The sequence below is a fragment of the Panicum hallii genome, chromosome 9 (assembly GCF_002211085.1).
Source record: "Panicum hallii strain FIL2 chromosome 9, PHallii_v3.1, whole genome shotgun sequence".
Classification (NCBI taxonomy): domain Eukaryota; kingdom Viridiplantae; phylum Streptophyta; class Magnoliopsida; order Poales; family Poaceae; genus Panicum; species Panicum hallii.
In genome coordinates this window covers 62,853,712-62,878,301 of record NC_038050.1, presented here as the reverse complement: position 1 = coordinate 62,878,301, position 24,590 = coordinate 62,853,712, and the positions used below count along the sequence as shown (strand labels likewise).

Below are 24,590 nucleotides of genomic sequence, written 5' to 3'. Positions count from 1 at the left end.
CCCACGCGTCATCGGCACGCGCCCGAGGAAATCGGCTGTGCTGTGAACACTAGCGAACCGTCCGCATACCTGACCTCAATAAAAGAACCTCGGCTCCACTGACATGTGGGCCCCGCGCCGTTCCCGCACATGGCCGCGATTCCCACCACCGCGTCGCCGCTGCCGGAGAAAAAGCTAAAGAATCCAACGGAAACGGGCGCTCGGGGAGTAATCCCGAAAGGCCAAAACGGGACGCGCAAGCTCAACTGAGCACGACAGTGCGAGCTGTCCACCACCAGGGCGCCACCGTCACCGCACCGCCACCACACGGAACCAGCCCCCCACGCCACTGGACAGGGGGCCCGCCTCGCTTCGTCCCCACCTGCCAGCCCCACCACCGAAACCCCACGGCCCGCCGACGCGACGGCAGTAACAACAACAGAGTGAAAGCAAGAGCAGCCGAGGGCGGGCGAGCAGGGTAGGTCGCCGTTGCCGTTGCTGGCCTCGCTCCCCCTCCCTCCCACTTAATGCCGCGCCACCCGTAATCCCGAGGCTTTCCGCTCCCCTAACGCCACCACCTCTTCCTCCTCTCCCCTCCATTCCCCACCTGCACTGCGGCTGCCACCTTCCCTTCTGCTGCCCTCTCAAATCTCGCCTCCGCCGCGGACTCCGGCCGCGAATCCGGCCCCAGATCGGCGCGGGCGCGCCGCTTGATGTCCGATCTGTGAGGAGGGACAGCCCCCACCACCATGAGGGCCTTGCTGCTGCTCGCGCTGCTCCTGGCGGCTTGCGCCGCGGCGGCGGCGCAGGCGGCGGGAGGGCGCAACTCCACGGCGTTCGTGCCGCGGGACGACATCCTGCTGGACTGCGGCGCCAAGGGGCCGGGCAACGACACGGACGGCCGGATGTGGGCCGGGGACGAGGGCTCCAAGTATGCCCCGCCCTCCAACCTCGCCGCCGCGGCCCCCGCCTCCGGGCAGGACCCCTCGGTCCCGCAGGTGCCCTACCTCTCCGCGCGGGTCTCGGCCTCGCCCTTCACCTACTCCTTCCCGCTCGGCGCCGGCCGTAAGTTCCTCAGGCTGCACTTCTACCCGGCCAACTACTCCAACAACGACGCCGCCGACGGGCTCTTCTCCGTCTCCGTCGCCATCCCGGGCGGCAAGCTCACGCTCCTCTCCAACTTCAGCGCCTACCAGACCGCCGCCGCGATCAGCTTCTCCTACCTCGTCCTGGAGTTCTCCGTCAACGTCTCCTCCCCGACGCTCGACCTCACCTTCACACCGGAGAAGGGCCACCCCAACGCCTACGCGTTCGTCAACGGCATCGAGGTCGTCTCCTCCCCCAACCTTTTCAACCTCGCCACACCGAATATGGTCACCGGGGATGGCAACAACCAGCCATTCTCGATCGATGCCAGCACTGCGATGCAGACCATGTATCGGCTCAACGTCGGAGGCCAGGCGATCTCGCCCTCCAAGGACACCGGTGGGTACCGGTCCTGGGACGACGACACACGGTACATCTTCGGTGCCGCGTTTGGGGTGTCTTACCCGAAGGATCCGAATGTCACCATCACGTACCCGGACAGTGTGCCGGAGTATGTGGCACCAGTGGATGTCTACTCCACGGCACGCTCGATGGGGCCAGACAAGAATGTGAACTTGAACTACAATCTCACATGGATGTTGCAGGTGGATGCTGGCTTCATGTACCTTGTCAGGATGCATTTCTGTGAGATCCAGTACCCGGTCACTAAGGTCAATCAGCGGGTGTTTGACATCTACATCAACAACCAGACAGCCATGAAAGGTGCTGATGTGATTACGTGGGCGACGACAGTGAATGGTGCTACCACCGGTATTGGCAGTCCGGTGTATCAGGACTATGTGGTGAGCACATTCGGTTTAGGGCCCATGGATTTATGGATTGCTCTCCATCCAGATGTTGAGGCAAAGCCGGAAAGATATGAAGCTATCCTTAATGGGTTGGAGGTGTTCAAGATACAGCTTAGCAATGGTAGCCTAGCAGGGCTCAATCCAATCCCAAGTGTTGAGCCAATGGCGGACAGGGCAGCTAAGAAGAAGTCGGCTGTTGGGCCTATTGTTGGTGGTGTGGTTGGAGGATTGGTGGTTCTTGCACTTGGGTATTGCTTCTTCGTGTTCTGCAGGCGCAGGAGGAGTGCTGGGAAGGATGCAGGCATGAGTGATGGCCATTCTGGTTGGCTGCCGCTGTCTCTTTATGGCAATTCACACACTTCCAGTTCGGCCAAGTCGCACACTACTGGTAGCTATGCTTCATCTTTGCCATCCAACCTGTGCCGCCATTTCTCTTTTGCTGAGATCAAGGCTGCAACAAACAACTTCGATGAGTCCCTTATTCTTGGTGTGGGTGGATTTGGCAAAGTTTACCATGGCGAGATTGATGGGGGAACAACCAAGGTGGCTATCAAGCGTGGCAATCCCTTGTCTGAGCAGGGTGTTCATGAGTTCCAGACAGAGATTGAAATGTTGTCCAAGCTCCGCCACCGTCATCTGGTGTCACTGATTGGATACTGCGAGGAGAAGAATGAGATGATCCTTGTCTACGACTACATGGCTCACGGTACTCTTCGTGAGCACTTGTACAAGACCCAGAAGCCACCGCTTACCTGGAGGCAGCGCTTGGATATCTGCATTGGTGCAGCTCGTGGTCTTCACTACCTTCACACAGGTGCAAAGCACACCATCATCCACCGTGACGTGAAGACAACAAACATTCTCCTGGATGAGAAATGGGTTGCCAAGGTTTCAGATTTTGGTCTGTCCAAGACTGGCCCATCTATGGACCACACTCATGTGAGCACAGTTGTTAAGGGCAGTTTTGGATACCTCGATCCTGAATACTTCCGCAGGCAGCAGCTCACCGAGAAGTCTGATGTCTACTCTTTTGGTGTTGTGCTGTTTGAGGTCCTCTGCGCACGGCCTGCCTTGAACCCTACTCTTCCAAAGGAAGAAGTTAGCTTGGCAGAGTGGGCGTTGCACTGCCAGAAGAAGGGCATTCTTGATCAGATTGTTGATCCCTACCTGAAGGGAAAGATTGCTCCGCAGTGTTTCAAGAAGTTTGCTGAGACAGCTGAGAAGTGTGTTTCTGATCAGGGCATTGACCGTCCTTCAATGGGCGATGTGCTCTGGAACTTGGAGTTTGCCCTTCAAATGCAGGAAAGTGCAGAAGAGAGCGGAAGCCTTGGCTGCGGGATGTCAGATGAGGGCACTCCCCTTGTGATGGTCGGAAAGAAGGATCCCAATGACCCATCCATCGAATCAAGCACCACCACAACCACAACCACTTCTATCAGCATGGGCGATCAGAGTGTCGCCAGTATGGACTCAGACGGGCTGACGCCTAGCGCTGTCTTCTCACAGATCATGAACCCCAAGGGGCGGTGAGGTAAAAGCTTGTTCCATTCGTTCCCTCACAGGCATAATTTATTCATTCAGCATATTTTTCATGAGTTTGTGCTGTCGATGTTCTCTCAAGTTGTGGACTGGAAGTCAGAGAATTGTTTCATACTAGATGTTCTGCCTTGCCTTGTACTTTTCTCCAGTATTGTAATGACTACACCTATTGGCTTGTATTGTACTGCTGCTATTGACCCAACTAGTATTTTACCCCATGAAAAAGTGATGTGCGCCTTTTTCTTTTTCTGGGTGACCTGCTGTTAGGAAGGAGTCTGAACTCTGAATTCGACAGCTACACTTGATAGCAGTTTTCAATCTAGGGCCCCGTTTAGATCGCTTCCAAATTCCAAATTTTTACACTCTCTCTCCATCACATCAATTTTGGGACACATGCATGGAGCAGTAAATGTATGTAAAAAAAATAACTAATTGTACAGTTTAATTGTACATCACGAGACGAATCTTTTAAGCCTAGTTAGTCCATAATTAGATAAAATTTGTCAAATACAAACGAAAGTGCTACAGTAGCAAAAAGTTCCAACTGTTATAAAAACTTGCGATCTAAACAGGTCCTAGGTGGATTTCAAGAACTGATGGATCTTTGTCTGGTTATTAGCATAACTGACAGGTGGCGATCTAATTGGGTCAAACAATCGATGGACCTTTAGACAAATTGATATGTATCTGGTTGTGAGCACGTCGCATCGGATAGAATCGTGGGTGATTCAAGATATCTTTCTTATGGTGTTAGGGACACTAATACAATTTTCTATGTAGTAGATGTTGATTGATTGTGTGATGGTGACTAACAGAACATGGCGAGCTATGCATGATACCTCCTAGGTTCGTACTGTAGTTGGGAAATTTGTGTATAACCAACGCCGATGGTGCACTTGATTGTGTCTGTTTAGTTCCATTTTTTCTTGGCATTCACTCAGTTGATAGTGGAATGTCGCTGTGTGCAATTCCATTGCCTGGGCATTTTGTCAGTTGGCCACCTCGCTGTCTTGAGGTCGCTCCTTTACAACCAACCTGAGCTGGGGCAGGAATTGGGCACAAGTGTGTGGATCCAGGCTGCCGTCCACTCATTGTTCCTATCACGGTCTGATTGATTCTGTGTGTACCTCGAGCTGCTGGGTCAAGCTGTGTACAGCTACGGCTGACACGCAGGGATTCTGCTCCGATGACTCCCATAGTCCCATCATCCAATGTTCACATCTGCCCAATGATAGACGACGGATTCTGCTCCGCTCCCATGTGTGAGTTGTTTTCCTCTCCCAACCGTCAGGCCACTCTGATTCTGGTCGCCAGACCCAAGCCTGCCTGGCTGCCTGTTTCAACTTCCAAGTTCCTGCAAGAGGGCTTTTGCCCAGAATCCTTCCGCTGCGAGTACAAGCCAGCACATATCCAGCTATCGCCACCAGCCATAACCATGGTACTCCGCGTCAGTTATGCGCCGAACGTTCTTAAAGGCTAAAAGCTCATGGCGAGCGAGTCGTGCCTGCCTGCACTGCCGAACGTTCTTAAGCTAAATGAATCTGATCTTTCCAGCAACGACCAGGCTCTGCTCGAAACAGAAAATCGAAAGGGAGATGACAGCGGGAGAAGAATTCCGGGATGACGAACTGGCGATTGCAACCCTGATCGTGTGCCATGGGGGCTCCGGGGTCGCAACCACCTGCCACTTGCTGGCAGCTGTCAACAGTTGCGTGCGGAATCATACGCGTTTACACGGGCCGTGTTCAAAAGCGATGCCCCGTGAGCCGGTGCGCGACCGGGTAGTATAGCATGCGTTCGAGCTCGTGCTGTGGGCTGCGGCAGTGCGGCCTATTGACCATGCAGCCGTTTTGTTTGGACAAGAAACTATGTACATGCATAAAAAAAGTATAAAAATTGTAAAGGAAAAAATATGTGTGTGTGTGTTTCGCGAGGCAGGTTAGAAGGATTTGAATTGGTATGGGTGTGATCACGAGCCTACGTACTCGACACTCTACCGAAAAGGCTGAAGGGCGCCGTCGCTTTCCTCTAGAAGAGGCGAGTGCGTGCCAAGACCAGGAGCCCGGGACCAAACCAATCCGAGGCGAACCAGTCGATCAGCTACCCCGGCCACATGCTGGGACTGGGCGTCGGGTGCTTTGCTGTTGTACAAGTTTTTTTTCGACGCAACGACGCGCAAGCAGCAGTAGCCGCAGGGGCGGGCCTAAAATTTAGAAGGTGGATATTTAAAATATCAAGTAGTGTAAAAAATTAATAACCCAAAGTGCATATTAATAGAATATAATTGAGTACCGACAACATAAATTATTTATAATTTGAAATTGTTCAACATATAGATAATAGATGCACTAAATGATCAACATATCAAAGTGGACATATTTGAAATAAATAGAGGATAAAATTCTAAAACAACAAGTGACATTGATAAGGATCTCAAATCAGTAGTGGCACTGCCACTCTTCCTCCTTTTCATGGTTCAAACTTACATATTACAATCTATGTAGTTTCAGAAATATTTTTCTTATTATCATACTGCATTGTTGTGAATTGTCCATTCACTTTGTAAATTGCAATGACAGTTTTCAAGAAAAATGGACAAATTTTCACTAACCTTAGTGTTAATTGCCCTCGCCGCCTTGCCCCTATGCTTACGCCTGCTCCCTGCCTGCTGTCGTCTGGCGCCAGGCACCTGGCGCTTGCCTAATACGGTGCTGCACCACTAGCCGCCTGCTCTCTGCCTGTGCCTCAGCGCTTGCCGCCTGGCCTCCGCCGGATCGCACGCCACAGCCTGCCTTGCCGCTGTCGGCAGCCCGCGTGGCTCTCCTGCACGGCTCCCCTACGCTACGCCCCTGTCGCCGCTGCCTGCACGCTGCCGCCCGTCCGCGCGGCTCCCTTGCACGGCTCCCCGGCACTATGCCCCTACTGCTGCTGTCGCCTCCTGCCGCATGCGCCTTCCCTCACGCGCCAGCCGTCATGCCGCGCACCGCCGCCGACCGCCTAGGCGCCTAAGGTTGCGGCTGGGATGGCCGGCCAGATAGGGAAAGCTGGATGGGGAAAGGGGATTTGGGACTCAGGATGTGGCATCCAGGCAGGTGACCTAGTGGGGTGGGCGGATCTGGGCAGAGGCGGGCGAGTGGGGTGGGCCGCGCAGGTGGGCTGGGCGGGGGGTGGCAACGCGGGCCGTTAGTGGGGAGAGGGGATCGGGGGAGGTGGGCTGCTTCTTGTCTTAAGTCTGTTATGTTGATATTGGTTCATTTTTTATTTTTTCTTTATAATACTTGAGAAATATACTACATATACAATTTTTTTGGCAAAAATAATGGGTATTCAACTAAAATACCTTTGATTCAACATGGGCCCGCCCTAAATAGCCGGCCAGCGGCTGCCCTTTTGAGTCTCCGTGACTATGCATTGCTTGTGCTACATGTTCAATCCATCCCCTGAAGAATTTGCGGATGGGCTACTAGCACGAATTTGGCCTAATATCATATTCCGGGATATCACCATGTGCTTTTTCAGTTCGGCCTTAAGGTTTTCATGGACCAACGTATAAGTCGGGCCAGAATGCTTTCGGGTCCGAGCAACCAAATTTTTCATGCTTGCCTGCTTGCAACATTAGCCCCCGCCACCATACAATTTCTTCGTCTCTTTTTTTTATTATGTTTTATCTTTTTTCCCTTTTCCCTCCGTTATTACTTTCCTATTTTTTCTATTCATTATTTTTTATGCTTACTTTCTTTTTATTTTTGAATATGTATCTAATTATTTATTTATTCTCTTTCTTTATTTTTAACAACACTTTTTTTCTTCCATATTTCTCTTCCGTTGTTTTTTCTTCTCACTTTTAACTTGTTTGTTCTTTTATTTCTATTTTCCTTTTGTTTTTATTTTTCTTCCTTGTATTTTACGGTGGTTTTTCTTGATTATCTTTTCTATTTCTTTTCTTCTTCGTGTGGGAGGTTACTTAGTATCCTAATTTATTTTGTAAGTTCATACGACATATTTTAAATTTATAAATTATTTTCTTTTCTATCATTTTATTTTATAAAATTTTAATATAAAAATAATATATTCTATCACTACAACACTTAATATATTTATGACTACTTAGTATATTTCTTTTTATATGCAGATTCATTCATTCATGATCCAAATATGTTCTTTTTCATTTATTTTTTAATTCTTGTTTTCTCTTTCCTTTTAGTTGTACTAATTTTTCATTTTACCTCCCTTTTTATTTTTCCTTTTATGTTTTATTAAATAACTTGTTAATCATGTTATTGAATTTATGTAAGTTGTAGACGTGTCGTGTAGAGTTATTTAATAATTATTTTTTTACTCGTTATGTTTAGTTTTTTGTTTGTAAAAATAATTATTTGTTCGTATTGTTAAAATATTTGTTCCGAGTAGCCAAAACTAATTAGTATTAAAATATAATTTTTTTAAAAAAATATCATGCAAATATAGGCAAGTGTGATCTTGTTTTAAAGATTTTATTCTAAGAAAGATAATGGTGCAGTCCAAATTTAATTTAGATTCTCAATTTTATATTTATAGTTTTTTATAGTTTGGGATTTTGCATACATGTAGGTGATATCATCATAGTTGTGTTCTTTTGTATGCATAGAATCTCTCTTCCCCTTAGCTGGAGTTATTGGACCGTGTGCAAACAGTCCCGCAATTGGGTTGATAGCAGCCCATCTAACATGTCGTTCAGACGATGGTTCCTATAATCATCACCTGAAGTGACGAATGGACTCACCCCTTTTGAGTGACACAAATGCTGGAGCTTCAAGCCTTGTTCCTTCCACGGAACAAACAAAACTGGTCACCGCAATTTTTGCGGGCTCATTGTTTAGCTGCACTGCCGAAGTTTTTCTCCAAAATTATTAGTTGGGCTTAAAGCTTCCATAGAACCTTATATGGTGTGGCCCACGACCCATGGATTTTTTTTGAAGAAATTGTGGGAGCTCCGCTTTGTCATTTAAGCCAGGAGAGATAGAACAAGGTTCAAAATGCTTACACTTGCGATATTACATAAAATAAATAAAGGGGAACCCGAACTCTAGAAAAACTAAATTAAGCATTAAAAGAAGATAACTCCAGGCTTCCACAAGCCATAAACCTATACTGCATTTCAGCTTTGATCTTTGCCATCACGTCGGCTAGTGACATTGTTTTTTCTCAAAGATCCTCTTGTTTCCTGCCTTCCAGATATTTCACGCAGCATAGATCATCAATGCCGCTTGAGTCTTCTTGCCTTATTACCGTTATTTCGTCCTCTCTGTAGGCTGGCCTGAAAAAGCGATCCTTATTGGACGGGCTTGATTGAGCAGAGGTAGCAAAAGGCAGAGAAAAATAGGCCGGCCCAAACACGAAATTTAATTGCTTTTAGACAATTTAGACCTGAGATAAATCGGGCTTTACACTGTCCGACCCGCAATATCCCGCAACATGCTCAAATCTACTGATGGCATGGAGAGCTTAATATTCCATACTTTTTGTGGAATTCCAATGCTTTTTTTCAGATAATACCTGCAAGAATCGTACAATTCCAAACAGGTAATAGTTGAGTCCGACATAAGAAAGGTTTTACCACGTCCATGGCTTTGGTGCTTCATCCAAGTGGTGATCGCTGGACATGAAGGTTTGAGTTTCTAAGAAACTGAGCCAATGGATGAAGTCGCTACGAGCACGTATCATGTATCACTTTCAGTTATTATTTTAACTAACATTGAGGTACTGAATGTATAATTAGTTGAAAATATGAGCGAAAGCATCAAAGACTCGTACTAACGGTCAATTATGCTTAGTTTTTTTGCAAAAAAAATTATACTTAGTTTGCTAATGCGTAAACAAACTATCAGTCGGTAGCGAAGCATGACCCTAAAAATTAGAGCGGACAAACACTAAATATACTTTAGAATACAAGGAAGGGTGTCCAGTTTCATGTTTGAGCTCTACTATTATATCCCTTCTCTATCAATCCATAATCAAATTTAGAAATTTGAATCACGTGGCAAAACAAATATCGGTAGACTAAATCTAAAAGAAATTCACATGATTATATTTTTTGATAATATAATAATTGAACGCTTAGAGGAAGCATTAGTAAAACATTAAAGGCGGTTTTAGATGTCCCCCACACTCACTACGGTAACAATTTTGGCTGTTTTCTTGTCGCGCCCGTCAAGTTTATGGCGTCAATTTTGGCAAATTTTGCTCATATAAAGCGCCACGGAATTGGAGACGAGGCGATGTCTATGAACAAAGCAACGCATCACAGCCGTCGGATCGCAACGAAAATTGGTGAAGAAGACTGGCCCAGCGCTGGACCTTCTCACAACTCTCTCCCCCAACGCCGCCGTCTCCACTTTCCACTCGCCACGCCGATTTCCCCCACTCCGACGCCGAACCCCGTCTCTGATCCCTCTCGCGCGTGCCGTCTAGGTTTCCAGCCGCCCGCGGTGAGAGGAGGGGAGGTAGTCGCCATGGCGGACGACGAGCAGGCGGAGAGGAAGGAGGAGGTCGCCGAGGTGAGGCCCTCTCTTTCCCTTTCTTCTGCGCAGCGAGTCCACTTAGGCCCGATTCCGTTCGGTTCGGGCGGCGCGTAAGCTGCCGGGGTGTCGTGCTGTTGTCTGCCTGGGCTGGCCGAGCTTTGGGCGCAACCCCTCACCCCTCCCTGCTTTATCCCCCCGCTCCCAAAAAACGCTAAGATGTGAATCTGCATGAATGGATTGACCTGCCTTGCCGAGGTATAGGGTGGTTTTGAAGTTGGGTGAGTGGCTAGATGCTAGAGCCTAGAGATGATGGGCTGTGCTGTTCGTTACTCTGTGTAGGATTGAAACGTTCGGTGTTCTGTGTCTTTAGAACTAGTGGATACTTGTATATTTACTCTCTGTAGAGCTGCCTTCCATTGTTATATATTTGACAAACATGGATTATGTGCCGTGCAAAAACATTCTTAATTGGACCTCAAGTGTAGTTTCATTTACATGGAGTGGGTACTGCTGCATGAATGTGTATCAAGAATTGTAATATATTTTTTCTTAAAAAATGCATGCTGTTAATTATAATCTGATGTTGAATATAATAGTTTACTGCATGATGGACTATTGCATTTTAATTTACTTGTGAGTAATGTTTATCACTATAACCCCTATCCTGCAGCTTGCTCCTTTTGATCCCACCAAGAAAAAGAAGAAGAAGAAGGTTGTGATCCAAGACCCATCTGATGAAGTGGATAAGTTGGCAGATAAGACAGAGAGTTTGGCAGGTGTGCTTAGTATCTACAAAAATTAAATACTTATTCACTGAATATTTATTTAATGATATGTATTTGTTTCTGCAGTTTCTGAGTCTAGTGAGCCAAGCTTTGCAGGAATGAAAAAGAAGAAGAAGAAACATGTGAGTTTATCATTATGTCATCATCTGATTTCAAAGAGTAAAATGCACCGCCAGCCCTCGAACTTGGCTCGGTGTGTCATCCCGGTCCCCAAACTTTCAAAATGCGCATTCAGATCCTTAAACTTACTGATTGTATCATGTGAGGTCCAAATCACAATTGTTTAAGCTAAATCAAAATTTATATTATATAATTTGTTCAAATAAAACATTATATACGCACAAAAATAATTCATACCAATTTACTTGTACAAATATATTCAAATACATAAGCTCTATATAGAAAAATTGTAAAACAAGAAACTTATATGATCAAATTTGTAAAACATAGAAAATAAAAAAGGAAAAATTTAGAGGAAATATTGGCAAAGAAAATATTAGGCATAAAGTTTTGAAATAAAATTTTGATTTTTTTTTAATATATAAGAGTTGAGCAGAAAATTTTAAAAATAAAATTTAGACCCACATGTAAGCTCCATATAAGTTGAACACTTTCACTTTATAACTTAAAAATAATGATTTGAACTTCACATGATACGATTAGCAAGTTTGAAGATCTAAATATGCATTTTGAAAGTTTGGGGACCGGGATAACACCCCAAGCTAAGTTCGAGGGCCGGCAGTGCATTTTACTCGATTTCAGATGGTTTGACTAGTAATCATTTTCTGTTATGCTTTAGTTTTTCAATTGTGTAAATTTCAGGTGGAACTTGATCCTTCTCTTGCTGAAGTTGGAGATGGTGATGACGCTGGAGGTAAATATACTGCTCGCTCAATTGTTTTTGACCATCTATTTGTTACTGTAGTTTAACATCTGTGCTCCAGATGATCAAGTTGGAGAGGATGAAGAAGGAGAAGGGATCGTGCTTGGTGGTACTGCTGCCACCAGATACCCTTGGGAAGGAACTGACAGAGATTATAAGTATGAAGAGGTATTTAATACACCATGCATCAAATTTGCTCTTTAATCAGTAGTTGACGGATCATGGGTGATCAGGATTAATAACTTTTTACTCTGTGTTAGTCTGGGTCTAAGGTAGAGCGTTCCACCTGTATTATAAGTTGTTTTTTCTTTGAGTCATGGTATTTGTGGTAGTTTCGGTTCATATGCCTTCAAATGCCATTTTTCATGTGTTTTTGGATGCTTCATTTGTTTCCTCCTAGAGGCTTTTAATACTGAAATAGTGTCTTTTCAGTATATCACTTCTTACCAGTAATCCAATTATATTTTTTTCTTGTGGTGAAACCTTATCCTCTATATGTTTGGTCACAGCTACTTGGCAGAGTATTCAATATTCTGCGTGAGAACAACCCGGATCTTGCAGGTGATAGAAGAAGAACTGTTATGAGGCCCCCTCAAGTACTCAGGGAAGGAACAAAAAAGACAGTTTTTGTGAACTTCATGGACTTGTGCAAAACGTATGATCCCATTCATTTGACGGTTACCACCTGTGTGTCTGTGTTGGATTTTAAAAAAATAAACAGTGGAGCTAAAAGCAAATGTTCTCTTTTCCAGAATGCATAGGCAACCAGAACATGTGATGATGTTCTTGCTTGCTGAGATGGGAACAAGTGGATCCCTTGATGGGCAACAAAGGTTGGTTATCAAAGGAAGATTTGCGCCAAAAAATTTCGAAGCAATACTCAGGAGATATATCAGTAAGTTACTGCTAATTCATGGCTCTCTGCCTCCTAGTCCTTGTTCTTTATTGCCATTATCTGTCTGTCTCAATCTTCTGACCAACAACTGTGATATAGAAGAATTAAACTCTAGTGCAAATTAACTGTTCCTGTGATTCATCAGTCTCCTAATTAGTTAATTATTATAGGAAAAATACAATGTAAAAGGCACTGCAGTGCCTGAGAAGTCTTAGGGGTAGGTAGGTAGGTAGAATTGTCTTACAATTCTCTAGGATGTGTAAGCTTGCCATTATTGTTGATGTCATAACCTGTCTTGTGGTGTGTAGTAGCTTTCTGTACTCAGTACCCCATTCATGAATCTTTTCAAAAACAGTACATAAGGATTAATGGATGGATTGAAGTGGCCTCAGCAACCTTAAATCTTTCTCCAACTCTATATATGAGTTCTTAAATCCTATGGCTTGAAATGACTTCAGCAATCCTAAATCTTTTTTTCAACTCCATATATAATTGTTTTTTCAAGAGCAGTTGCAAGGGAAACTTAAGATGGACAGAAAATTAGGAACAAATGCATTTAGGACAGAGGCAGTAGTTGCTGTTGTTTCTATGTCGAGAATCAAAATGAATGGTTTGCCATTTTTTATATTTTTCTTCTAAGCTTACTAAACTTCTTTTTTGTTTTGCAATTGCACTCTTTTAGATGAATATGTCATATGCAATGGATGCAAGAGTCCAGATACCATTCTTTCTAAGGAGAACAGGCTGTTCTTCCTCCGTTGTGAGCAGGTAAATTGTTCCATATGTGTTGGCATTCCCAATCCTTTGTCATGTGAATATTTGTTGCCAAACATCATGATACATTATCTGGAACACCTCTAAATTAAACATTTTCTTTGTGCTTGCTCACCATGCCATATTGTCCCGAGCTGCAAAATCGGTTACTGCCCGCAGCTTTACCTGTGATGAGTTGCAAAATCGATTGCCTACATTGTTTGATCAAATGTGAGAAAATCGTGCAACATCTGAGGATAATAAACAACACCCTTCAGTATTTAACTGCTATAGAGTTTGTCAATTTACGAGCATAGGTTTGACTTGGCGTGTCCGTGTGTGTTCACATCAGTTGGAACACTCAGATATGAAATTTATTTATGTATTAGTAGTTGTGATTTGCATCATATTGGTTATATCATATTACTGTTGCCATACTGACTGCTGAATTATTTACCCTGCAGTGTGGCTCGTCAAGGTCAGTTGCTCCCATCAAGGCTGGATTCGTCGCCCAAGTTGGCCGTCGTAAGGCCGGAGCTTAAGTTACCTCGCACCGTCTGGATACTCTCTTCCCGAAACAGCTCGATGAAAACTAGTTTGTTGGTCGACAAGAATCATTGTTCCGCTTTCCGTTGCGCCTACACCGTTTACTGGATTTCTTCTGTTCACTATACTTGGATTGTTACTGTGCATTTTAATTTATATGAGAGGATTTATGCTTGCGGCTTTGGTGTTTGCAATTGTTATTTTTATTGTCTTATAGTTAAAATGCTCTGTTAGAAGCTTTCATGAGTTGAAGTAACCAAAAACGTGTTGCCGCCATGTACCATGGCCGCCCTATCCTCCAAAATCCTGTGAGCCCAAACACAGCCTCCCATGACGACAGGTCGGGATAAGAGGATAAGCCGACGTGTCGCCCCCCATTTCCCGCTCTCCTGCCTTCCGCCCACAAACCTAACTAAAGCCTTGACACGGCTCACTGACCCTTCCTTTGCCGCCTCCTTGTCCCGCCGAGCTCAGCTCACGTCAGGAGAGATGAGGGCCGCGTCGTCCCCCGTGCCCGCCGCCGTCCTCGCCGCCCCCTCCTCCGCCTCCGTCGTAAAGCCGCTGCCCCGCGCGGCGGCCTCGAATGGCGCCGTCAGCGCCGGCAGGCGCGACGTGCTCGCCGGGACCGGCCTGGCGGCGCTGCTGCTGGCGCTGGGCCCAGCGTGCGGCGCGGCGCGCGCGGCGGACGAGGAGTACGTGAGCGAGACGAAGGAGGTGATCGGGAAGGTGCGGTCGACGATCAGCATGGACAAGTCGGACCCGAACGTGGCGGACGCGGTGGCGGAGCTCCGGGAGCTGTCCAACTCGTGGGTGGCCAAGTACCGGCGGGAGAAGTCGCTGCTGGGGCGGCCGTCGTTCCGGGAGATGTACTCGGCGCTCAACGCCGTGTCGGGCCACTACATCAGCTTCGGCCCCACGGCGCCCATCCCGGCCAAGCGCCGCGCGCGCATCCTCGAGGAGATGGACACCGCCGAGAAGGCGCTCCTCCGCGGCAGGTAGTAGGCCTCCCCAGCCAAGCCGGCCATGGCCGTCGCCGCCGTGGTGGGTTCACTTCTGGCAGGGACGCGGCGCGTGCCCTCAGCTCAGCGAGAACGCTCTGCCTCCTTTTTGTAACTACTACTACTGCGATGTACATGCATTCGTGCGTGACGCGAGCTGTCTGCACCGTGTTCCGGCCGGCCGGGAGCGTGTCCTGTGAGTGAAAAATTATCGGGTTTTGAGCGTGGACTTTGTGTATCGATCTTGAAAGACTTTTGTGAATCAGCTGCCTAGCTGACATGGTGAGAATACTGATGGATGGGGTTGGGAATTGCTCATCGACTGTCCCGGTGGCCAGGCGGCCATTCTCGGTTCTTCTTTGCGCTGTCAATGCGTGCTGCCTTGTCCGTACACCGTACATGGCCTGGACAATCTTGGAAAATTGTAGGAACGTAATGGATCGGCTGTGGCAGCCCTGTGTTGTTCCGGTGATTGGGTTGGTGTCCTGAGACCGTCATTGACCGGCAGCTGCAAGGTGGAGCTAACGAGTGATGAGGCCGCGAAGCTGTAACAGAACGAAGCTGTTTGGCATTACAAAGCCTCCTCTTCTCAGCGCCAGAAATTATTCCCAGTCGTCGATGAGGAGGATGCCGCCGTGCTGAGTGCTGCCACGGGAAGGCGACGCACTCCTCCAGGATCCTGCCGCACTCGGCGATCACGTCGGCGGGCAAGGGCGCGCGAGCCGTCGCCGAAGGTCACGGCCTTCACAGGCGTCCTCCCACCCGGTGTAGGCGGCCACCATGCTGTTGAACCAGATCTCATCTTCCTGCCCCGGATCTCGCTCGTCCCGCCTCACCGCCGGTGTCGGGCCCATTACCGTTTTCACGCCGTCGTCAGTCCATTCCAGGTTCATGCCAAGCTTGGCAGCCCTGTGAAGAATGGTTGGGTCAAATTTCCAGCTAAGAGCAGCAGCATGGTACCTCAGCAAACGAATTAAAGTCCCACTAAAATTCCATTTCAGCTGGTGATACGGCCTACCGAAGCAGTCCACTAGAAAAATCAGTCTTTGGACTGAAGAAATGGCATGAATGCATCCCCGCAGCGCCTACGCTGATGTCAAGATGAAACAAAGACATTGATTCTGTGCTTGGTATGAAGAGGCCATGACAAAGAGCTTTTGGAACCACCAAAGCTCATAACACCATTAAAGTAATTCAGTTATATATACTCTGGAACTAAATCGTTGATTAGCACATTGGTTTAGGTCATTCATGGATACCATTTTTTTAATGCAAATGTTAAATGTTGCGAACTCATGACAAAATTATGGCAAATTCATAGTTGCAATGAAGTTACCTTTCCTCAGAGACAGCTTTACCTTTAGTGACAAATGTTGATTGCCATCCGCGACCAATTGGAGAAGATGGGTCGTCACCCTCGCCTAAGGCCCTTGTACATATCAGTCCATCCTTCTCCAATTTCTCCACAAATTTCAGTGATTTTTTCCTTCATCCTCTTGTAGACATAATGGCTCGATACTATTGGTGTTTCTCCACCACTCTTCGGTTCAACTTCACAAAAGAAGAACAGTTTCGATGGAAATGTTGGAACCTAAAAACAAAGGGTTATCGACCATAAGTGCTAATCAGGAAATCAGTTCCAAATGAGCTTGCGTGTTCAAAATGGAATTCGCACCCAGTAAAATTTGACAATTGATTCTAAAATGGTATCAAAAGCACTCTATACTGTTACTATAGCTCGGTACTGTCAAATACTGAAGCTTCAGCAAGGCAAGTACTAAATAACAATTTGTTTATTGACCAGCGCTGACTGATAACTGGTCTTTAATTAAATGGTTTGAGGATTTGAACTATTAAAATACTACTCAAATTACATTCACCTACTACGTAAGTAAATCTCCAGTTAGTAGAACGCTGTTCGTGGCTGTTAACATCTACTTTCGTTTAAAATTTCTAAGTTTTTATCAAAGAGGAGTTTCGTTTAAAATTTCCAACTTTTTCAAAGAGGAGTACTAACTTTGAAGCAAACCATATTAAAACGTTGTACGATTACGATATAGACTCGCTCGTTTTGTGTTGCCTCCTGAATTGCCTCCTTGCGATGAACTTGGGCCTGGGCCAACGGCGGCTGGAGGCTAACGCTCACCTGGGCCATCTCGTGGTGGAAGGGGATCTTCTGGTGGGGCGGCTACTCGTTGGCGGTGAACACCCGCCCCACCACATTGGTCCGTGGCGCGGCGCCGCCGACGTACGGCAGCTCCTCGTACCCGAAGGCGTCGACGGCGCGGTCGAAGTCCGCCGCCGTCCGCGCCGGGAACCCTCCAGCAGCAGCGCCCCCGCGTCCCTCACCAGCGGCTCCAGCCGGGACCCCCGCTCGGACCGCGCGGCCGCCAGGAACTCGTCGACGCCGCCGATGGCGACGGACGCCGGGGCGCTCGGGACGAGCACCGCCGGGAAGGCGACGACCTCGACTACGCACTGCTGCGGGAGGCGCGCGTCCTGGAAGTAGCTCGCCATCAGGGCTCGGCGCTCCTCCGGTGCGGGGTGCGTGAGACAGCGAGCGGCCATGAGAGCGGTGACAAGCACAATGAGGCAGCTCCGTGGTGTGTCGCGGCTATCAGAGGTCGGCGGCGGCGACGGCTGCTCCGGCGCCGCCCGCAGAGCATTTGCAAAAAGATCCTGATTTGGATCGCGATTAATAGTCACGTTCTAAATTGGGGGTATTTTTTAAAAGGTTGGATAAACTATTTGCAAACGGCCCCTGGTTTGGATCGCGATTAATAGTCGCGATCCAAATTGGAGGTGTGTTGTTATAAAATATCGAATAAGTATTTGCGAAAGGACCCCTGATTTGGATCCTCGGCACTGCTCCGGCAGCAGTACGCGCAGATCGCAACGGCCGTCGGTGCCGAGCGAGAAGCTGCGCGCTCGAGCGCTCGCAGGCGGAGGTGCGCACGGTGGCGTCGTCTCCTTCCGGGACGCGGTCGTCGTCTATATTCATCGAAACCTGCGCTGCAAGCCCGCAACCACTCACCTACCGCAACGGTGTCTGGTAGCTCCGCCGTGGCGCCATGAGAGGTGGAACAGAGCTTTTCCGTGAAATTTTTGCTTTTCTGTCTCTCCACCCGCCAGACCCGGAATCGGACGGATTCGTTTCGTGATCAATCGAAGTATCAAACAACCAGAAAAACCGGCGCTCGTGTGGGGTGGTGTTGGACTTGGCGTTGCGGTCTTGCGGATGGTGGACGGCGAGGGGAGGTGGTATTGGAGATCGCGGATGTCGAGGGGAAGCCGCTCCTCTGCAAGGGCTGTGAGGTCGAGGTGGTTGGCTCGGCACGGTGGCAGGCCAGCGGCAATGGCGTGCCTAGGATACATGTCAATTCGGTGTGTGTCGTCGGGAGTTGAGAGCAGTTGATGGGTGGGGATGGCGATGCTGCCATAGTGCATGGGTTGCTGCAAGATGGGGCAAGGGTGACGGCGAAGAAGTTGTAGACAAGGAGTATTTTCCGCGTCAGACTCTTGAATTGGTCCTTGGTGACGAGAAGGATCGATGCCAAACCAACAATTTGGCAGCTAATTCTGGGAGCTAGTGCGGAATGCGCAGTTGTCTCGGTTTCTGATGGAGATGGGAAGAACTCTGGTGTTCTCGTGCCTTTCTCAATGAACAGTGCATTACTTCATTTCGATAAGAATGTCAGTGGTTTAGGCCAGGTTGCTGCAAAAGGCCCTGAAACAGCAGATAGTTGTGTATCTGATGCTGCAAAGGTGCATAGTGCGAGGAGGAAGAGAAAGCTACACTTGATACCACCACCTGGAAAGCTGGAACACCTTCTGTGATTTGCTCCTGAAACATGCTGATGGCAGCGGCAACGTGCCCGTGGTGGACTGAAGAATTATATTTCAGCAGGTACGCCCATACATCGAAAAAATTGTGGTTTTTGTAATGTTGGATGAAACAAGCGGAACAGCCATACCTTAATACTCTACCGAGCTTACAGCCTTACACACAGAAAGAGAGAATTGTCTTCCCTCAAAGGATGAATCAGAAGCAAGAGTTTTGGTTTCAGAACAAGATGCTTCAGCTCGCCATGTCAATTTCTCAGTGGATGACACAGATTAGCTTTTGTGCTCTCGTACACCTTAACAAGCATGTCCCCGACATGAGCTGCAGAATTTGCTTAGAATGGAAATAAAATCAAATCTGAACTTGGATATGCTATAGCGGAAGGTTCAAAACAGAAAATGATAAAAGAGATCTGCTCGCTTTTGCAGTTTATTGATATCAATCTCCAAGGGGATTCGTTTCAGTCTGACAGTATTCTTGAGTATGCTGAAAAGACCATAAAGTACAGGTATGATTACTTTCTAATTTCTATACATTCAATTCATCTCAATGTTGTTTATAGAGACTACCTTTGTGCATTTAGAGTTAGAGTTCATGTAATTTTAATCATGTATGGTACACTGAAGTAACACTGCCGTTGCCGGTCCCAAGCCCGCGATGAGAAAATGTGGAGGGTTGTGTTAGGTTTGGCGAACCAGCGTAAAAAATCAGCCACTCTAATGAAAATGAAACCCATAAGAAATTCGTTGGGGCGTAACCCTCTCAGCGACGCGCTACATCGGAACCCGGGTGTGGTGTTAAATGGGCAAGGGCCGGGTCGTCATCCCCTTAGGGGCGCGTCGTATCGTGATCCGGGTACGATGATAAGTGAGCAAGGGTCGGGTCGTCGCAGCCTCTGTGGCGCGCTACATCTGCGCCCGGGTGTAGTGAAAAATGAGCAAGGGTCTTCGCATTTCTCTCGACGGGTGCGAAGGGTAAGGAAGCTAGCCGAGCCAACTAGGATTCGTCTAGGTAGTTGGAACATAGGGTCTCTAACAGGTAAGTTAAGAGAGCTAGTTGATGTAGCAATTAGGAGGCGTGTAAATATTCTATGCGTGCAGGAGACTAAATGGAAGGGCCAGAAGGCGAAGGAAGTGGAGGGCTCTGGCTTCAAGCTTTGGTACACGGGGACAACCTCGGGTAGGAATGGTGTAGGCATCTTGATCGATAAGAGCCTTAAGGATGGAGTTGTAGATGTTAGGAGGCAAGGCGACCGGATTATCCTAGTGCGGTTGGTTATTGGAGATTTGGCTCTGAATGTGATCAGTGCCTATGCCCCTCAGGTAGGTCTTAGTGAGAGCTCCAAGAGTCAGTTCTGGGAAGATCTTGATAGCATGGTTAGTACCGTGCCTATCAGTGAGAAGCTCTTCATAGGAGGAGACCTCAATGGCCATGTGGGTGCGACTAATGTAGGATATGAGCGAGTACACGGGGGTTTCGGGTATGGTAGTAGGAACGAGGGGGGGAGGATGTTTTGAATTTTGCGTTGGCCTACGACCTGCTGTTAGCGAATACCCTCTTTAGAAAGAGGGAGTCCCATCTAGTGACCTTCCATAGTGGACAATACTCGAGCCAAATCGATTTTATCCTTGCTAGGAGAGAGGATAGACGTGCCTGCTTAGATTGTAAGGTGATACCTGGGGAGTGTGTTGTCCCCCAACACAAGCTTGTGGTGGCGGATTTTCGTTTTCGGGTATGTGCCCACCGGGACAAACGTGCCAAGATTGCGAGAACGAAGTGGTGGAAGCTTAGAGGGGAAGAGGCTCAGACGTTTAAGGAGAGGATGCTAGGCGAGGGGCCTTGGGAAGAAGGAGCAGATGTAGATGATATGTGGCTAAAGATGGCGATATGTGTTCGGAAGGTGGCCTCAGAAGTGTTTGGTGTGAGTAGGGGAGGCAAGCAGGGAGTGAAAGAGACTTGGTGGTGGAATGACGAGGTGCAAAGGGCTATTAAGGAGAAGAAGGAGTGTTTCAAACACCTTCACCTCGACAAGAGCGCAACCAACATCGAGGGATATAGATTAGCGAAAAGGTCTGCAAAGCGAGCTGTAAGTGTAGCGAAAGGTCAGGCTTTTGATGATCTGTATCAACGGCTAGGTACGAAGGAAGGAGAGAAGGACATTTATAGGATAGCTAGGACCCGCGAGAGGAAGACAAGGGACATAAACCAAATCAAATGCATCAAGGATGGGACAGATCGACTTCTGGTGAAGGATGAGGAGATCAAGGACAGATGGCGAGAATACTTCGACAAGTTGTTTAATGGGGAAAATGAGGGTCCTACCTTCGAGTTGGACGACTCATTTGATGATACCAACAGACGCTTTGTGAGGAGGATTCAGGAGGCAGAGATCGGGGAGGCTTTGAAGAGGATGAAGGGAGGTAAAGCGATGGGTCCCGATGGCATCCCCATTGAGGTGTGGAGATGCCTGGGCGAGAGGGCGGTAGTATGGTTAACTAAGCTTTTTAACCTAATTTTCCAGTCAAACAAGATGCCGGAGGAATGGAGGAGAAGTATATTAGTACCGATCTTCAAGAATAAGGGAGATGTTCAAAGTTGTACTAACTACCGGGGGATTAAGCTGATGAGTCATACGATGAAACTTTGGGAGAGGGTTATCGAGCATCGCCTAAGAGGATTGACAAGGGTGACCCAAAACCAGTTTGGGTTCATGCCTGGGAGGTCGACCATGGAGGCGATTTTCTTAGTCCGACAGTTGATGGAGAGATATAGAGAGGAGAAGAAGGACTTACACATGGTCTTTATTGACCTAGAGAAGGCGTATGATAAAGTACCGAGAGACGTCATGTGGTGGGCCTTGGAAAAACACAAAGTTCCAACTAAGTATATTACCCTCATCAAGGATATGTACAAGGATGCGATGACTTGTGTTCGAACATGTGATGGCGATACCAGTGACTTTCCAATTAAAATTGGACTACATTAGGGGTCAGCATTGAGCCCTTATCTATTTGCTTTGGTGATGGATGAGGTCACAAGGGACATACAGGGTGATATCCCTTGGTGTATGCTCTTTGCTGATGATGTGGTGCTAGTTGATGAGAGTAGGGTAGGGGTTAATATGAAGTTAGAGCTGTGGAGACACACGTTAGAGTCGAGGGGGTTCAGACTGAGTAGGACCAAGACCGAGTATATGATGTGCGACTTTAGCCCGACTAGACATGAGGATGGGGACGTTAGCCTCGAAGGTCAAGTGGTGGCCAAGAAGGATACTTTCCGGTATCTAGGATCAATGCTTCAGAAAGATGGAGACATTGATGAAGATGTTAGACATAGAATTTCAGCCGGGTGGTTGAAGTGGCGGCAGGCTTCGGGCGTCCTCTGTGACAAGAAGGTGCCACAGAGGCTAAAAGGTAAGTTCTATAGGACGGCGATTCGCCCAGCGATGCTATACGGTGCTGAATGTTGGACTACAAAAAGGCGACATGTCCAGCAACTAAGTGTAGCAGAGATGCGTATGCTGCGTTGGTTCTGCGGGCATACAAGAAGGGACAGAATCCGGAACGAAGAGATTCGAGATAGGGTCGGGGTGGCACCTATCGAGGAGAAGTTGATTCAACATCGGTTGAGATGGTTTGGACATGTACAACGGAGGCCTCCCGAGGCGCCGGTGCGTAGTGGAGTTTTAAAGCGGGGCGATAATGTAAAGAGAGGTAGAGGTAGACCTAGACTAACTTGGGACGAGACGGTTAAGAGAGACCTTAAGGAGTGGAATATCGCTAAGGAATTAGTTATGGATAGGAGCGCTTGGAGATTAGCAATTAATGTACCTGAACCGTGACCTTTGTTACTTTTTGTTTAACCCCTAACTCTTCCTTTGGCTTGTGCACTTTTTGTGTTTCTTATTCTTGTTTTCTGTGGGTTTCATCTCTAGCCTACCCCAACTTGCTTGGGACAAAAGGCTAAGTTGTTGTTGTATGGTACACTGAAGTCTGAAGGTTAAACTGGCTACCAGTGGGAGGCAGTTTCATGTCGTTGCACTGCATGACTCCAAAAGTGCAAATCTGCCATTTGTTTGAAAGAAAGTCTAGTATCAGGGCAAGCACAAATTCATGTTGGTGCACACTTCTAGTACACATTCATATTTCGTACTGCTTTCTTTGCCAGAAGCAAGTTTTATGCTTTAAGGCAAAATAGTATCTGTAGCTTTGTCCTCTGCAACTGCAAGTATTTGGTCAAGCCAGATGCAAATACAAATTTAGTGAAGTCCAAACTTGGGATACTTTTCTTAGTATTACACATTGATCTGGTTATATCTGTGACATGCTTTCGGGGGCCAGCCTGATACCATATCTCTCTCTTATGCAAAGCTTCAGTCCATAAGTTACTTTCACTTTTGTTGACTACTTCAGAAATTCTGACTTCATCCCTGCACTCTAGATACATGTAAAGAAAAATATGAGATGGTGGATCACACATAAGTGGCTCTCATGTTTCTTGATCCTCGGAGGAGCACCGCTGCACAGTAGAACTGACATCGGATGGTGCTCTTTGTTTGCTTGAATCAGAAAGCAGCGATTTCAGTGCAATGGGAATACAGTGTTGGTAAAAGTTTATAAATATTGAGTTGCTGGTCTGCATGATCATGGATGCTCGGAGTAGCCGCCAGCGCGACGACGACCTGCACGACGAGCGGATGGGGAGAGCCCAGGAGCGGCTCTCCTCCTTCACGAGCTGGATGCCCGACCTGCACCGCGTCTGGGCGCTTAAGCCCTCGGGGAAGGAGCCGTCCGTGCCCGTGCCCGTGCCCGTGCCGCGGTCCAGGCCATCGTCCAAGCGGCGGCGGGAGGCCTGCACCGAAGTGGTGTTCGAGCCGCCGATGACCGCCAAGAGGCTGGAGAGCAGGTCGGAGTCGCCGCCTTTACGACTGAAGGACCGATGCGCCGCCGCCGCGCCGACAGAATCTCCGTAGGAGCTTGCACGTAAGCGGCGCGCGGATAGCCGGAGGAGGATAGGCGAAGGCGATTGAATCTCTACGGTGGATCGCGCGGGACACACGGCGGCGCGGGACAATCCGAGGTCGCCGGCGGCGGCGCGTTCTCGTCGGCTGCTCCGAGGCCGCCCCGGAACATTTACAAAACGCCCCCTGGTTTGGATCGCGATTAATAGTCGCGATCCAAATTGGGGGTGTTTATGTAAAATGTCGGATCACTTATTTTCACAAAGCCCCCTTATTTGGATCGTGATTATGGATCGCGATCCGATATAGGGGTGCTTTTGTAAAAACTGGATCTGATATTTACGAAACACACCCGGTTTGGATCTCGATTATTAATCGCGATCCGATTGAGGGGTGCTTTTGAAAACATCCAGATCGAATATTTTAAAAGGATCTCTTATACGGGCAGCTCGACGTCCGCCGGTCCACCGGCGCCTGCCGCCGCCGCCGTCCTCCTTGCGTCTTGTTCCAGCCGGAAGAGCAGATACCAGGCCTTGACTTTGCACGGGATCTTCGCTGCTCCGGCAGCAATACGAGCAGATCGCCACGGCCGTCGGTGCTGAGCGAGAAGCCGCGCGCTCGAGCGCACGCAGGCGGAGGTGGGCACGGCGGCGTCGTCCTCCCGTAACGCGGCAGCCTACGCGGCCGTGTTCTCTATTCATCGGACCCAGCGCCGCAACTGCTAACCTGTCCGGCGGCTTCGACAGTGTCCGGTAGCTCCGCCATGGCGCCATGAGTGGTGGAAGTGGAACAGAGTTTTCCCAGTGAAACGTTTGTTTTTCTGTCTCTCCATCCGCCAGGCCTAACAAACGGATGGATTTGGTTCGTGATCAATCAATGCAGAGAGCAATGGGGTGACGGTGAGTCGGTGACCAAGCCAATTTCTGTGTCCTCTTCTTCTCATTCTCAGTGCTACAGAGGGGGATGGTTTATTCAGTTGTCTGAACATTTTGGTTGGTACGCTGCCACTCTGG

The 24,590-nt window shown here is 48.0% G+C and overlaps 3 protein-coding genes, 1 non-coding gene and 3 pseudogenes across 4 annotated transcripts; 6 read left to right on the top strand and 1 right to left on the bottom strand.

Moving 5' to 3' along the window:
* The first annotated feature begins 483 nt into the window (after window positions 1-483).
* LOC112874373 (receptor-like protein kinase FERONIA) lies at window positions 484-3,658 on the top strand. The gene has a single exon (XM_025937660.1). The coding sequence runs from the start codon at window positions 729-731 to the stop codon at window positions 3,402-3,404; it is 2,676 nt and encodes an 891-aa protein (XP_025793445.1). The 5' UTR covers window positions 484-728; the 3' UTR covers window positions 3,405-3,658.
* A 6,055-nt stretch (window positions 3,659-9,713) lies between these two features.
* Window positions 9,714-13,964, top strand: LOC112875417 (eukaryotic translation initiation factor 2 subunit beta). Its single transcript, XM_025939263.1, has 9 exons — window positions 9,714-9,949; window positions 10,584-10,689; window positions 10,765-10,820; window positions 11,521-11,572; window positions 11,643-11,749; window positions 12,091-12,236; window positions 12,334-12,476; window positions 13,159-13,244; window positions 13,694-13,964. The coding sequence occupies exons 1-9, from the start codon at window positions 9,905-9,907 to the stop codon at window positions 13,769-13,771; spliced, it is 819 nt and encodes a 272-aa protein (XP_025795048.1). The 5' UTR covers window positions 9,714-9,904; the 3' UTR covers window positions 13,772-13,964.
* On the top strand, window positions 13,410-13,491 carry LOC112878418. The gene has a single exon (XR_003225744.1). It is a non-coding gene; the product is annotated as a small nucleolar RNA SNORD34 (small nucleolar RNA).
* A 181-nt stretch (window positions 13,965-14,145) lies between the features above and the next one.
* On the top strand, window positions 14,146-14,916 carry LOC112875418 (photosystem II repair protein PSB27-H1, chloroplastic). Its single transcript, XM_025939264.1, has one exon. It carries the CDS (start codon window positions 14,265-14,267, stop codon window positions 14,772-14,774), a length of 510 nt encoding a protein of 169 aa, XP_025795049.1. The 5' UTR covers window positions 14,146-14,264; the 3' UTR covers window positions 14,775-14,916.
* A 459-nt stretch (window positions 14,917-15,375) lies between these two features.
* LOC112873323 lies at window positions 15,376-17,505 on the bottom strand (annotated as a pseudogene).
* Window positions 17,506-17,844: 339 nt separating this feature from the next.
* LOC112873322 lies at window positions 17,845-18,893 on the top strand (annotated as a pseudogene).
* A 39-nt stretch (window positions 18,894-18,932) lies between these two features.
* LOC112873321 lies at window positions 18,933-23,755 on the top strand (annotated as a pseudogene).
* Window positions 23,756-24,590: the final 835 nt, after the last annotated feature.

Coding starts and splice junctions, on each gene's coding strand:
- LOC112874373 (XM_025937660.1), top strand. CDS start 729: ATGAGGGCCTTGCTGCTGCTCGCGCTGCTCCTGGCGGCTTGCGCCGCG.
- LOC112875417 (XM_025939263.1), top strand. CDS start 9,905: ATGGCGGACGACGAGCAGGCGGAGAGGAAGGAGGAGGTCGCCGAG. Junction 9,950..10,583: donor GGAAGGAGGAGGTCGCCGAG/GTGAGGCCCTCT, acceptor CCTATCCTGCAG/CTTGCTCCTTTTGATCCCAC. Junction 10,821..11,520: donor AAAAGAAGAAGAAGAAACAT/GTGAGTTTATCA, acceptor TGTAAATTTCAG/GTGGAACTTGATCCTTCTCT.
- LOC112875418 (XM_025939264.1), top strand. CDS start 14,265: ATGAGGGCCGCGTCGTCCCCCGTGCCCGCCGCCGTCCTCGCCGCCCCC.